At 42.4% G+C, this 16,512-nt stretch overlaps 1 protein-coding gene across 1 annotated transcript in view; it reads left to right on the forward strand.

The window, feature by feature from the left end:
- Positions 1 to 909: 909 nt before the first annotated feature.
- The window catches only part of LOC141112919 (vomeronasal type-2 receptor 26-like), a 54,302-nt gene continuing 38,699 nt past the window's right edge, over positions 910 to 16,512 (forward strand). The window contains exons 1-2 of the mRNA XM_073606025.1: positions 910 to 962; positions 2,587 to 2,741. Of these exons, the coding sequence (XP_073462126.1) occupies positions 910 to 962; positions 2,587 to 2,741 (208 nt within the window). The remainder of the gene's footprint in view (positions 963 to 2,586; positions 2,742 to 16,512) is intronic.

Consider the following 16,512-nt stretch of genomic DNA (forward strand, 5'->3'; position numbering starts at 1 on the left):
AGGACTTTGCTAGAGCACTATGAACATCTGAGCAGTAAAAGATATGAAGATATTTATTCGATTTAGACTCGCCTAAAGCCACTATGTTGGAAAGGCATCTTTTTTTATTTATTTATTGTTTTATATATTTATTAAATTTTCGCACAAAAGTATACAATTTTTGAATCAGGAGTAGTATGCAAAAAAGTTAAAGACATAGTACGACATAGTAAGCAAGATAGAACCGCGTGGCTTGGAGCCTACAAACATTCATATGATAACTAGTAACATACCTGTACCTGGTCTAACAAGAGTAACTAACCAATAATTCTATCAAAGAGGTGAATTAAGGAGTGGAAGCTGGTGAACATTCCGACCGGAAACGGTTAGAAGGATTAATAAAGTTATGAAGACATAAAAAACATTTCACATCAAATAAGGTACAACTTGATCACATAGAGTGGGTGGAATGCCTAGGGAAGGGAATATGGGGGGTGAAAGAGTTGGAGGTGTCCTGGATCCTAAGTTTTCCCAGTGTATTGACAAGGTCTGCATGCAGGTACCAGTCCATAGAGCAGAAGGGAGTCATGTAAAAAGAGATCTCTTCTGGAGAGAAAGAATGTTCCATGAAGCAATGCCATCTGGCAATAAAGCATTTTAGCAATGTGGAATGTTGGATGATCGTGTCCAATTTCTCAATGTGAAAAAGGGTTTGGAGTGCTTCTTTCACCGAAGCAATTTGAGGCGGGGAATTGTGAATCCAAGCTCATATTTGTGCCCTGCGAGCTGTCAGAAGGCAGATATGGACCCATTGAGGGAGAGAGTCACAGGTAGACGTTGATGAGGAAGCCTGCAAGGTGTCGCAGGGAAAGGCATCTTTATGAGAACAAGATTGTTTGATGACAGTTGTGTTGCATTAAAGTTGTTAAAATGCTCCCTAAACCAGCTGAATGTTCTGTGTCTGTAATGTGCTGGGGTGAAGAGTGAGTGAAACTGCAAATGGGCTCTGTGGGGAAGGAATCGTTGGCCTGTACAAGGGATGGCACTGTAATGGAGTAGTTCTCTTGGGTTTACCATTACTTGAAGCAGACTGGCTGCTTAGGGCTGCAGGATCCTATTGGCCTGGTGGAGTGTTGGTAGTGCCTGGAGCTACTGGGAATCAAGAGGCCTCTGGAGTCAAGAAGTTCCCTTTCTGATGTTGGACTGAGTAATAATGAGCCATGGATACAGCCTGAGTTTAAAAAAACCTCTATATCTGAAATTTCTGGAAAGCCCTTCCAGGATTCTGAGGCTTAGATGATCCTGCTTAAAAGGTTGTTGCAATTTTGACAAATCCCAGTCACTAGGGTGAGAGCCTGGTCTTAACAATCTGCTATACATTGGGCATAGTTGGCCTTAAAAATGACTGTAAACAGTTCCAAAATTATTGAAGTTTTTTATGTTATCATAATGTATGGAACGTTTAAAAGCATCAGGTGTGCAGTAGTGTATTCAGGTTTTGTGCTGCCCTAAGCCTGACTAAACTTGTGCACCCCCTAATTTAAATATGACCCACCCCTTCATGTCAAGGCCACACCCCTTGCTGTTTAAGACCCACCCTGAAATTTTTGAGTAGGGACACTAGTTTTGGGGGCCTGGGAGGGGGGGGGGGGAATGGATTCCCTTAATTTACATAGACTTCCTCTCACTTCCTGTTTGGCTGTGGGGCAAGAAGTGAAGGGAAATCCCTGCAATGGGACAGGGATGGTAAAAAATAAACTGACAGGGGTTATAACCCTCCCTTACTCTATCCAAAATGAAAAAAAAAAGTGTTGCCTATAGTTCTACTTTAAGCACAAATTTCTGATAATTTTATGGAGAGGACTAAGAAGATTGAACCATGTCTATGGTGCAGCAGAAAACATAAAGCACAGTGAGGAAGGTTTGTGGTCCAGGATGAGAGGACAGTCAAAATTAGAAGCGGTGCCCCCCCCCCCCCCAGTTGCGGAATGCCAACCGCCCGCATACAGGAAGCAGTGAGGCTGCTTTATGGGGGAGCTAGACTAATTTGCCCAGTCCACCCCATAAGACTGGTGCTACACTAACAGCGTAGCGCAAGCCGGCGGGGACGCTTTCTGTGCTGCCCCCCTGCAAAGTGCTGCCCTAGGCTTGGGCCTTGTCGGCCTAGGCCAGGATACAGCGTTGCAAGTTGGCAAGAAAACAGAGCAGACACTGAATCATGAAAATAAAGAGAGAAAAATGCTTTTAATCACATTACATATTTTATTAGAAATGCTTTATTTTCTATTTAACTATTGTTTTTAGAAAATCTTTTCATGTACATGTTAAGCAGACAAAAGCTTTAACTAAAATACAAAGACCTATTTTCCTCTTTTCTACAGCTAAATAAACTTGAGGTTCTAAATCTCTGCACTACACGTCTTTATAAACCGAGCACAGAGGGCTCCGAAGTGCTGCACCGACAGACACGGCAGCTCACACCATGTAGTGTGGTGTACAGATTTTTTCCTCTGCATTAGTTGAGATTTAAGGAAACATTTAATTTTGTAAAACAATGTGGCTTGTTTTATTTATGTGTTTAACATTATGTCTGATCAATATCCTCAGTCCATCACCAGCTTGTCACCTGCAGATTGTACCAGCGTACGAGGATTATGAATATGTTCAGGATGGAGACATCATCATCGGAGGAGTCTTCACCGTCAACTGTGTCATGGCCGGATACAAGATCCCTGAGAAGCCGAATCTTACTAAAATATTCTGTATAAAGTATGTAACTTGAACAAAAAAAGCATTTTGATACTCATATCTGTAAGGTAACGAAATAATGATGAACTGAACAATTGCAATCACGTCTAACAAACATAATTTATGAAGCCAGATTAATGGATGACGGCTTTTTACATATCATTTGCTCCCTTTATTCAAAATAAGTGACTGTGTTGCTTTTACTAATGCAAGAAAATTCTCTCTAAGTTGGTAGAAAAGTCTATACATTTGTCTATAAAACAATCTTAAAAGAGGCAAAAAAAACCCAAAAACAAATGAAAGTACTCTGCTGTAGAAGAAGAAATCTATTGATCTTTCTGAAGACCCATGTCTCCTACCTCTGCCCTGTTGCAGAAATGTCACATATTTCAGCAATTAATTGCTCTTCTATTTCAGGGACCGTTCACAGTCACTTTAAGTCCAAAAGATTTTTCCAGTCTTTTGATTCACAAGTTTTCTACCATATAGATACTAAGGTGAATCTTTCAATAACTCAAATATCTCAGCAAACAAGCTAAGTTGGGTTACAACTCTTATCTAAACCAACTTGAAGATCTTCCCTATTCTCAGGTTTACAGTCATGATACAAAATGAATCCATCACACATACCTCTGTGGGAAGCTTCAGATTCAAGCTGACTTTTTCTCACTTTTTGGCTCAGGTTAGTTTTAGGGCAATTAGGCCGTGCATATTATTGCTATTATACTACAACAGAGTTCAACCCAGTCATACTTCATAGATCAATTTTACTAAGTTTATTGACTGGGGAGTAGGGATGGGCCAAACACCCCCCTGTGAAGTTCACAGCAGTACTACCGAACAGGGGAAATGTTCTAACCTGAACGGTGAACCCCATTCAAGTCTATGGGAGCCGAACAGGATAGTGACAAAAGTGCCCATCTTGAAGGCTTATATGCAAGTAATTGCCCATAAAAGGGGTATGGGGGTCTGTGTACTGACCTGGGGGACATGATATATATATATTTTTAAAAGCAATAGTTTTTTCAGGAGCAGTGATTTTAATTATGCTTAAAATGCAACAAAAAAAATAAAAAATGCCTTTAAATATAAGTCAAATCCCATTTAAAATGACTCGCGGTTACAATTGCCGACACCCGGCTATTAACCACTTGCCGACCGGCTCACGCCATTATAGGTCGGCAGAATGGCTTTCCTATGCAAACGGATGTACCTGTACGTCAGTCAACAAAATTAGGATAGCGGGCGCGCCACGGGAGTGTGCCCATGGTCTCACGGAGTCCATGTCCGCCGGCGGCCTGTGATTGCAGCAAGGTGAGGCAGAACGGGGAATTGCCTATGTAAACAAGGCATTTCCTTGTTCTGCCTAGTAACATGACAGGGATCTGCTGCTCCCAGTGATTGGGAGCAGTGATCTCTGTCCTGTCAGTGGTAGCCCATCCCCCATACAGTTAGAACACGCTGAAGAAACACACTTAACCCCTTGATTGCCCCCTAGTGTTTAACCCTGTCAGTGACATTTACACAGTAATCAGTGGCCATTTTTAGCTCTGATCACTGTATAAATGTCAATGATCCCAAAATAGTGTCAAAAGTGTCCGATCTGTCCGATAAAATTTGCAGATCACTGCCATTACTAATAATTAAAAAAAAAAAATAATAAAAATACCATAAATAAATATATATTTTTATATAGTTTTTTAATTTGTGTCAGCAGCAGTCCTCAATTTATAGTGCACCAAACACCAAATTTCATTAAAATCATTATGTAATACATTTGTGTAATAAGCCACCCCTCATCATCATGGGAGGCCAACAAGGAGAGACAGATGTTCCCATGCCACTATGAGGGGGCGATCAGTATCTGTATCCACAGCAAAGGTGGACGTGGTCCGTCCTCAGGCAGGGCACACTTGTCTCTTTTTACTGATATTGGCCATGCTATCCAGCCAGAGCATGCAGAGGTGGTGGTGGACTGGCTTACGAATTCATCCTCCTTGTTTGAAGATGTAGCTTAGATAGATTGAATTAACTATTTAGGCATAGGAGAATACCACTCCTGGAATGAAGGAAGACAATGATTTTTCCCTCCCCATTTTTCATCCAATTGGTTGAACCAATATACCTTCAGCTCTTATAATAAATAATTAAAATAAATTAATACATATACATATGACCAGATTAAACCAACATTAAAATTATTTCTTTATTTAATTTTGTATATTCTTCCAATAATATGGTTTGGTATTCAGCGTTCATCCTCCATGGACCATCGCGTCCAGCCCCGTGACACTGGGTGGGTGTTCCCCTTTCCATCCGGCTTCCCGGCATGGTGGGGAGACGCAATCATTTTTGCGGTTCTCCCCAATTTGTGTTCCCCACAGATGAGCCCTTTCACTAGGGCCATTGTGGGGAGCCTCCTTTGTGCTGGCGGCGTCCCTTGAACACTACTGGATTGTCAGTGACGTCACGCGCACGCGAGTCATCCCGCACGCGCTCATGACATCGTGATGTCACATAATTGCATCGGAGGTGACAGCGAATGCCGGGGCTAAACCCCTTCTGGAGCTCTGAGGGGCCATGCAGATGGCTCTATCAAGCGACGGGAATGAGCAGGGGAGTTTTTGACGAGGAGGAGTTAAGCACCTGCAATTCATGGGCAATCAATTGAGACACAACATAAACCGGCAGTTCCCAGATGATCCTGAGGTGATCTCGGGAATGCCACCATTACATATATGAAGAAGCAAGCACTAGATAAGTGTTTGATGCTTTGAGCACACCAGACTGGCCAATATCGGTACTTCCTTGAACATTTCATCTACCCACATTTTTCCTCTCTGGGGCTCTTTGTATAACAATTACTGAGCACTGTTACTATACTTCGTTATTGTTGTAAAGTTATGGTTCTATTTACAACATTTCAACACTCGCACCCAGCACTTTACACTCTTCATTTTGTTTAGCTTAACCAACACATGGACTTCTTCACCAGCACAGGCACCTAATGTACACTTCAAAGCTCTTTTTAATTTCCACAACTATTCAACATAGGTTTATTATTAACACTACATTGTTTTTTCCCACATCACATTTACAGTGCTTTGTATCACGTTCGCATCATACCCCACACTCTTTTTCATCATCACTTACACTACTGCACACTTAGCACATTCACTTTTACACCTTGATTAAATCGTGTACCAATACCCCCCTTTTTTCATCCTATTCTAATTTAATTTATTCTACTTATATTAATCCGAACTAACTAAACTATAAATTAATCCAATTAATGGTTGAATCATGCAATAAAACGAATATGTCCAATGAATATGAATTAAATATTTGATTCAGTACGGGCCAGTCTGTAGTCGCAAAGCTGTAGTAGATACTCACAGAATACCTGAATAATAAGATTTCTCAATGCCCAATTGCAGGTGTCTTGCCCCCTGTCCTCCCCTCCAGGTCCAAGCGCGTGGCCCCTTGCAAGTCCTATGGACTGGGGATCCACCTGGAGGGCGCCGAGGGGAGGTGTGGAGTCGGTGTGGTTGCTGAACGCGAATGTTTTTTAACAATCTGGTTTGTGTGATACATCCTGACTCTTTCATCTACTTAATGGTAAATATACCTCCATGTATATGGAGATACATTTTTCGCACAATTTGAAATGTTGTAATGATGTTTTGTATACTATCAAATGTCTTAAATCAAATTTTATTTTTCAATATATTTCCCTAGAATCTAAATGCCCCTGAAGAAGACCAGAATGGGTCGAAATGCAATGGGATAGTCATGTGGCTATTAATGTTGTTAATGCAATTGGCAAATTATGTTCTCCTGGGGGCCTCTTTGCTATGAGTGATGTTTTATGTTGTTGTTTGTAACGTGAACCAGAGTTTGTATTTCATAATAAATCTACTATACAGTGCATTACGAGCATAATCCGTTCCAGGAGTATGCTCGTAATCCAAAGAACTCGCATATCAAAGTGAGTTTTCCCATTGAAGTCAATGGAAACAAAAATAATTAGTTCCACATTGACTTCAATGGGATGCAATACCGCATGTGGCCAGACGCGGGGGGCGCCGGAGAGCCTCGGAAATGGCCGAAAAGGCCCGAGCACACTTCGGCTGACCTCGGCAAATCTCGGAAAGACTCTATTCATGAGCCTTTCCGAGGTTTGCCGAGGTCAGCCGAACTGTCCTCGGGCCTTTCCGTGCATTTCCGAGCGGCGCTGATTGGCGACTTTCGGCTCTGCTCGGCTCCGGCGCCCCCCACCTCAGGCCAAAAGCGGTACTGCACACCACTTTTGCCTGAATCGTGCTCGTTTTGCGAGACAACACTCGCAAACCGAGTTACGATTTTTAAAAATTCAGTGCTCGTATTGCAAAACGCTCATTAATCGCGTTACTCACAATCTGAGGTTCCACTGTATATTTGAACCTATTTTTAATTCTTGATTTATCCAATATTCCTATACAAATGTCTAAATGTTTTGCTGCTTAAAAAAACCCCTGGGGAAACTTTCCATTCTTTGAACTAATCCACCCTCATCCCCTATCAACCAAGCTGACACTAGTTCACAGTCCACTGCAGCTGGCCTATTCTGCCTCCTTATCTACAGCTACTTCTGCCATAGGCTCAGCATGATGCACAGAGGAGTCAGCTGAATTATTTGAACACAGCATCAGCCACTTGCTTCTTGAGGATGCACAGACATTACTTGATTCTGATGTTGGTTCTGAGGTTGGGGAAGGGAGTAACATGAGCCCACAGAGAGGGGAGAACACTGATAAACAACAAATTTGCAGTCATGTTCCCCCAGCGTATTGCCAAGTTGGCTGCAGTGATGAGGATGGAGGGGATGATGGTGATGAGGTCACTGATGTGACTTGGGTGATGGATAGAGCAGAGGAGGAAAGTGAGGGTGAGGCACAACACCAATGATGGAGGATGTCATCCAGAGGCAGCCATCATAGAACAGTAGGGAGCAGCCATCCTATTCCATCTGATTGTAGAGCAATCTTCACCCAGCCCACTTCCCAAAGCTCAGCTGTGTGGTCCTTTTTTAGCACACGTACAGTCGCTCGCACTGTTGCAATTTACAATCTTTGCCTCTAGCAGATCATGCATTGGAAAAACACCAGCTATTTGGGTATCACATGCATGACAAGGCATTTAACCCCCCAACACTCAGCCCATTGGCAACAGAAACAAAGCCTAATTTTTCTACAACTGTTTGACCGGGGTGTCAAATTTCTATTTTTTATAGCAAGGCCAATTCTTGCTTTCATGAACAGTACCTCTAGAAAGTTATGGGGTGAAGGCACTACCAACACCCAGAGCCCAATTTTTCTGCACGTGTTACTTCTATCAAAAGTCTGCAAAAGAGACAACAGACTTTATCTAAAAAAAAACAATTGTTAATCTTGACCTAAGTGTACTATAATTTGGCTTCTTTGCATAAGGCTTGCTCACTGTGGTGCAAAATTTTGTTATTTCCATCCACAATCTACCAAAGAGTGCACTAAATTGTGGCCTCATCATACAGACTGGATCACCAAGCCGTTGTTGATAAATTAACCCTTTCATGACTAAGCCTATTTTTGAAATTTGGTGTTTACAAGTTAAAATCCGTATTTTTTGCTAGAAAATTACTTAGAGTTCCCAAACATTATATATATTTTTTTAGCAGAGAATCTAGAGAATAAAATGGCGATTGTTGCAATATTTTTTATCATACGGTATTTGTGCAGCGGTGTTTTAAACGCAAATTTTTGGAAAAGGGACACTTTCATGAATTTTAAAAAATCCAAACAGTAAGTTACCCCAATTTTTTTGTATAATGTGAAAGATAATGTTACGCCAAATAAATAGATACCAAACATGTCACCCTTTATAATTGCACGCACTCTTGGAATGGCGACAAACTATGGTACCTATGAATTTCCATAGGCGACGCTTTAATATTTTTTTACGGTTACCAGGTTTGAGTTACAGAGGTTTGAGTTGCAGGGGCACTTTAAAAAAAAGTTTGGTTTTTATTTATTTATTTTTTTTTTTTTTTTACTTTATAAATTGTGTTTTAAAAAAAAAATTTTTTTGTTTTACTTTTATTGCTGTCACAAGGAATGTAAACATCCCTTGTGACAGTAATAGGTGGTGACAGGTACTCTTTATGGAGGGATGGGGGGTCTAAAAGACCCCCCATCCCTCCTTTACACTTTAAAGTATTCAGATCGCCGAAAACGGCAATTCTGAATACTGTGTACTTTTTAAATTCGGCGCCATTGGCAGCCGAGTAAACGGGAAGTGACGTCATGACGTCGCTTCCGCGTTTACAACAAGAAGGCTGGAACGAAGCCACTCACAGCTTCGTTCCAGCCCGCCCCCAGCCGCTGAAGGTGCCCGATTGGACACCGGGCCTCCCGATCGCACGGGAGGCCCGGTAACAGCGGCGGGAGGTGGCAGGAGGCGGCGGGAGGGGGGGATGTCCCCTCCCGCTCCTCCGGTATAACAACCGAGCGGCTTTTAGCCACATCGGTTGTTATACACGGGTAGCCGATCGCCCGCTGTAAACAACGGTACCGGGATGATGCCTGCAGCTGCGGGCATCATCCCGGTATAACCCCGGAAAGCCGAGTACGCATATCTGCGTACGGTCGGCGGGAAAAGAAAGTTTGCAGGGAAAATCCATTTAAATGTCATTTTTTTTCTTTATAAATGTCAGATTTGCTGCAGCAGGTTCTATACAAACTACAGATGAGCCACTTTACAGGCAGATTAAAAGGACCCCCCAGGCACTATATTTAAAGCAATTCTTCAAATCTATTGTTTCACTTTAAGCATCATGAAAATCACTGCTCCTTTAAAAACAGAATTTTCTTTAAGTTTTTTTGCATTGGTACATGACCCCCAGGGCAGTACCCAGGCCCCCATACCCTTTTTATGGCCAACAACTTGCATATAAGCCTTAAAAATGGGAACTTTTGATTATTCAAGTTGGGGTCCCATAGACTTCAATGGGGTTCATGGTTCGGGTCCAAAGATTTGCGATGGTCGAGAGTTCTGGCACGAACCAAAACATAATAATATCACTTAGAAAACATATTTTTATTTTAATGACATTAAAATTACAGCTGATGATACTATTATCAAGGTCCTTGTTTGGGCACTTTGGGATTTATTTACTAAAACTGGAGAGTGCAAAATCTGTTGCAGCTCTGCATAGAAGCCAAACAGCTTTCAGGTTTTATTGCCAAAGCTTAATTGAATAAGCTCCAATTAGAAGCTAATTGGCTGCCATGCACAGCTGCACTAGATTCTGAGTGCACCGGTTTCAGTAAATCTACAATTTGGTGTCATGGGGTGACAATACTCTGTCTCTCTCAGACACAATCTCCCACTTGTAAATTATCTTCTCTCATGCTTTCACAAAGGAAACTATAAACTTTTGTGCTTTTTCACATTGTCCAGCTATAGGCATATGAAATCCCACAGAATGCACTCCAGCAGGGGCATATCCTCAAAAGACTTTGAGCGCTCAGCTACCCCAGCAGGCAGGTCTGAGGAATGATGACATTCTCACAGCGTCTGAGTCAATAGGATCTTCCGAGTAAAGGGATGTGCAATATGCGGTGAGAAGAGCACTAATTTTAGAAGGCACTTTGATAATGAATCCTGAGGGGAATTGTAAAGCCCCTATGTGAGTTGAGCAATTGCAATCAGAACACAATTTTGCCAAGAGCTTACCCGTTTTGTTGCCATGTCTGTGAAATTGGAAAGCCGAGTAGGACTGTTTTGTTGCTTCCTGCTGTGCAGCCCATTAATCAAATCAAAAGTGCACTTGGCTGCTTGCTAGGCTCAACAGTTAGCAGGGGTATGGCTCTGGGTCAGGAAAAGATGAGCTAGACAAAGAGATTTGCTGGCCTGTTGGTATTTAAGATGAGATTGTCTTTTGAATAGGAAGGTATAGGAGATAATGCACTCTCTGAGAAAAAACCTTGCCAGTTTCCCAAAATAGATAAGGGGTAGTCAGACAGGCTCCATTGGTTTCAGAAAATTCCACCCACGCAGCCATCAGGTGTGTTTGAAGTCATCGTTGTTTGCAAGGTAGGAGAGGAATTGCCACTTGCCCACGGGACCAGGGGATTTGAGCCCCGACAGCTGCAAGATGATAGAACTGTGGTCCGAGATGACCATGTCACCTATGTCAGAGGAGATCACCAGAGGAATTAGGGCAGAGGAACAGAAAAGGTCAATTTATGGTTGGTAGGATGAGAAGTGCACCATACATCTAAGAGATGGAGCGTAGAGATTGAGTGGGCAAGCATAGTGGAGGCTGTGGTCTGAGGAGTCCGTCAATTGAGGCCCAGAGTACGAGCCTTGGAGGGGTGCATAACTGAATTATAATCACCCCCAAGAAGTTTACAAAGGCGTTAAGGGGCCGCCGGCTACTAGATGAGTCTCCTGAAGGAGACAATATCTGTCCACAGGTGTTTCAGGTGTCACAAAATTTGCATGCGTTTATTAGGGGAATGCAGCCCTTAACATTCCATGAAATTACCTTAAGATGATCCCCAGCATCCAAAGAAGCCATGGCTTTTGCAATGAAGTGAAGTAAAGCAGCCCAAAAAAGGGCAATACCGCATCAGGCATCGCCCTGTCGAGTCCGGTATCATTGTTGTACTGGTAGAATCTTACGAAAATAAAGAAAAAAAGCAAATAACAAATTAGGCAAAACAGAAGCAACAAGGAGGATAGGCCTCCAACAAAACATCATGGACTTTGCTTCTTTCCACACGGAGATAACTCCCAGAACGCTCCCGCAGTGGGTGCTTCCTCTAGGACAAAGAGCATTGAACAGCTACAAGGGGGGAAGAGAGCGTAGGGAAAAGATAGTAGGATGGAAGGATAGAAGGAAGGGGAGAGGAGGAGGGGGAGAGCGAGGGGAAGGAGGGAGAGGTGGGACCCCAGTCATTTAAGGTGGCAGTGCAGCAGATGAAATGGCAATTGGTGAAAGCGATTATAAGGGAGCTTATGCAAGAGAAATAAAATGGGTCAGATCCCTACTTTCCATAATGGGGAGAGCCCATATGTTCCAAGAGAGAAACCATTTTGTAGTATCTAGCAGATAAGAAAACAAACTAAAAACCAACCAGAGGGCGTTAACAAACAATTAGAGTAAACCAAGTGTAAGCTTAGGTAGAGCAGTTCAGCAGTTTACAGAGATTCCATCTGGAAGGCTAAAGTGAACACGCTTGTGAGAAGGCTTCAGAGGGCTCTGTGGATTCCATGAGGATAAAGCAAATGTTCTAGGGGAGGAGTGTTGATGAGAGCGGGAATATTCTTCTTGATCCATAGCTGTGAGCTGAGTAGTGTTAAGGTAGTGCTCCACCTTCAAGGGAGATATGAAGGAGATGCAGTCTACAGTGAAGGGTTGAATATGGAGAACAGCCAGGCATGCCAAAGCAAATTTGATATAGTTGTTGTAGAGGGAGGAGCAGATGGATGAGAAAGCTTTCCGTTGGAGCAGTACCTCAATGGAGTAGTCATTAAAAAGTAGTAGCGGGTGATCAATGGATTACGTATCCACAGGAATTTTTGAAGAATGGCATGTTTGTCGGCATAATTGAGGTAGAGGACAATTAGCATTCAAGGCTTGAAATGGGACTCTGAGGGTTGCCCAATGTGATGAACACGCTTCACCAGGCATTTTGAGCGGAGACCTAACTGCTCTGGGGTAGTAGTGGAATGTGTAGGATTCTGGTAGCCCTATGATGCACAAATTGTTGTATCTTGATCGATTTTCCAGGTCATTAACCTTATCTTGAAGCTCCCGTTGAATGTTAGAGAGTCTAGTCACCACTGCAGATACTTCTGCAGCTTCATCTTCAATAGGGGAGATCAGCTGCTCAGTCTATGTGATTCGCAAGGCTTGGATTTGTAGATCCTGATGTCGTGCTCTAGGCCTTTAAGAACCGCTTGGTCCACAGCCTCAGTGATCATGAGGGTGAGGAGTGCTACCACTGCTTGGGCAATGCCAGCTGGAGAAGCAGGATTCATCAGTGCTGGCAAGCCATGTGTCTGAGGCTGCTGACATGCCACTGAGGCGCCAGAGTCAGTGTAAACAGTGGGCGCCATATTGGCTGCATTGGGAGCTGTGTCCCCTGTGGCTGTATGGGAAGCCAGGACTGTGTGGAGGAGCGATCGCTCTGCAAAGCAATGCATGGTGTTCCCCTGGGCAGTGTTGTGGCAGCAGGGGGTATACCTCAGGTGGTGGTAGGCTTGAAAAGCAGGGAAACAAGGAGCGCATCAGGAGCCAATGCAACCTAGCTCCTCTCCATGCGGCGCCATAACTGGAATTCTCGGTTTTAGTTTAATGTTCAGAACTTCAGCACAGTTCAGTAATCCTCCTGCAGAACAAACTGAGATACATTTTACTCCCAGACAAGCTTCCCTCCTGGTGTTGAGGGTGGAATGGTCTGTTATGGTTCAGGATGGGGGTCGCTTGTTAGCTGCCCCTTTGCCATGCCCTTCCAGTCAGGCTACACATAATGGTCTGGAGTTGATTCCAGGAGGACTGCATCCCATATTTTTTTGTTTTTTGAGTGATGCCTCCTTCAAAATCCATAAGGAAAGGACTAGGCTATGACCATATCTGATCAATGAAATCACCCAGGAAAGCTGCTGGATTGGTCACAATTTAAAACAAAGTTGGTGGGCAGCCGGAAACTGTCATCAGTTAGTGACTGTACTGATACCACCATTAAATTACTTCCTTCTGCAGTAGCCAATAATTCAGGTGGTGGGTGAACTTACCAATACAAGCCATTTAGTTTGTCCATTCAGCAAATGGCAAACAGCTTGGTTTAAGGTTGAACTCATGACTGACTTGAACCTGAAGCTCATCCCTATTGATAAGCCAGTTTATGAGAAAAACAATACTGATTTCTGTATCTGTCTAAGTTCAACTTTAATGGGTTGGTATAAGCTTTTTTCATTTTCATTTTGGTATTAAACCAAAAAGTGTTAGGAAACTGGTGACCTCTTGTACCCATATTATGAATCCATTATATTAACAGACCTATGCAACATTACTACAAGAATATTCAAACGTTCCTTTTTGCCATTGACCAAATGAATAAAAATCCAACAATCCTGCCTAATGTGACCCTAGGATATCATCTTTATGACTCGTGTTCTCATCCCAGAAAAGCCATAAAAAGTGTTTTACAGATTTTATCCGGACCGGGAGAGACTATCCCAAATTATTCCTACCGAGACCACCAGAAATTAGCTGGTTTTATTGGAGACCAGAGTTTAACCACAACCTTGCCTATATATCAGCTGTTATTTGTATATAACCACATGCAAGTGAGTATAATAACATGAATTATGTCCGAAGTCCGTTATATCAGGACTGTTTTGTCAGTCTCATCTGTTATTTATTTATTTTTGCATAAACATTTCTATAAAACTTTTTAACATTACAGAAGTGCAGCATATCTATCATATGCATAAGCATACAGGTACAATTAAAAACATACATATATATATATATATATATATATATATATATATATATATATATATATATATATATATATATATATATATATAGTATCTCGCAAAAGTGAGTACACCCCTCTTTTTTGTAAATATTTGATTCTATCTTCTCACGTGACAACACTGAAGAAATGACACTATGCTACAATGTAGTGAGTGTACAGCTTGTATAACAGTGTAAATTTGCTGTTCCCTAAGTGAAAATGTCCACATTGGGTCCAAAGTATGAATATTTTGTGTGGCCACTATTATTTTCCAGCACTGTCTTAACCCTCTTGGGCATGGAGATCACCAGAGCTTCACAGGTTGCCACTGGAGTCCTCTTCCACTCCTCCATGACGACATCATGGAGCTGGTGGATGTTAGAGACCTTGCACTTCTCCACCTTCCGTTTGAGGATGCCCCACAGATGCTCAATAGGGTTTAGGTCTGGAGACATGCTTGGCCAGTCCATCACCTTTACCCTCAGCTTCTTTAGCAAGGCAGTGGTTGTCTTTGAGTGTGTTTGGGTTTGTTATCATGTTGGAATACTGCCCTGTGGCCCAGTCTCCGAAGGGAGGGGATCATGCTCTGCTTCAGTATGTCACAGTACATGTTGACATTCATGGTTCCCGCAATAAACTGTAGCTCCCCAGTGCCAGCAGCACTCATGCAGCCCCAGACCATGACACTCCCACCACCATGCTTGACTGTAGGAAAGACACACCTGTCTTTGTACTCGTCACCTGGTTGCTGCCACACGTATCAGACACCATCTGAACCAAAGAAGTTTATCTTGGTCTCATCAGACCACAGGACATGGTTCCAGTAATCCATGTCCTTAGTCTGCTTGTCTACAGCAAACTGTTTGAAGGGCTTTCTTGTGCATCATCTTTAGAAGAGGCTTCCTTCTGGGAAGACAGCCATGCAGACCAATTTGATGCAGTGTGCGGCGTATGGTCTGAGCACTGACAGGCTGACCCCCCACCCCTACAACCTCTGCAGCAATGCTGGCAGTACTCATACGTCTATTTCCCAAAGACAACCTCTGGATATGACGCTGAGCATGTGCACTTAACCTTCTTGGTCGACCATGGTGAGGCCTGTTCTGAGTGGAACCTGTCCTGTTATACCGCTGTATGGTCTTGGCCATCCTGCTGCAGCTCAGTTTCAGGGTCTCGGCAATCTTCTTATAGCCTAGGCCATCTTTATTTAGAGCAACAATTCTTTTTTTCTAATCCTCAGAGAGTTCAGGTGCCATGTTGAACTTCCAGTGACCAGTATGAGAGAGTGAGAGCGGTAACACCAAATTTAACACACTTGCTCCCCATTCACACCTGAGACCTTCTAACACTAACGAGTCACATTACAGCGGGGAGGAAAAATGGCTAATTGGACCCAATTTGGACATTTTCACTTGGGGGTGTACTCACTTTTGTTGCCAGCGGTTTAGACATTAATGGCTGTATGTTGAGTTATTTTGAGGGGACAGCAAATTTACACTGTTATACAAGCTATACACTCACTACTTTACATTGTAGCAAAGTATAATTTCTTCAGTGTTGTCACATGAAAAGATAGAATAAAATATTTACAAAAATGTGAGGTGTGTACTCACTTTTGTGAGATACTGTAGATATACATTATTCAATATTAATGCCAAAATGTCACAATTTCTGCCATTGTATGCAAACTTTTGAGCACAGCCCCGGAAGATTTGACCCCCTTCCTGACCAGAGGACTTTTTGCGATAAGGCACTGCATCGCTTTTACTGACAATTGCGTGGTCGTGCGAAGTTGAACCCAAACAAAATTTATGTCCTTTTTTTCCCACAAATAGAGCTTTCTTTTGGTGGGATTAGATTACCTCTGCGGTTTTTATTGTTTGCGCTATAAACAAAAAAAGAGCGACAATTTTGAAGAAACTGCAATATTTTTTACTTTTTGCTATAATTAATATCCCCCAAAAATATATAAAAAACCTATTTTTTCCTTTAGTTTAGGCCGATATGTATTCTTCTACATATTTTTGGTAAAAAAAATCACAATAAGTGTATACTGATTGATTCGCGCAAAAGTTATAGCGTCTACAAAATAAGGGACAGTTTTATGGCATTTTTATTACTAATTTTTTTTTTACTAGTAATGCCGGTGATCTGTGATTTTTATTGAGACTGTGACATAATGGTGGACACGTCGAACAATTTTGACACATTTTTGGGACCATTGGCATTTTTA

Source organism: Aquarana catesbeiana, linkage group LG11 (assembly GCF_042186555.1).
Source record: "Aquarana catesbeiana isolate 2022-GZ linkage group LG11, ASM4218655v1, whole genome shotgun sequence".
Lineage (NCBI taxonomy): Eukaryota > Metazoa > Chordata > Amphibia > Anura > Ranidae > Aquarana > Aquarana catesbeiana.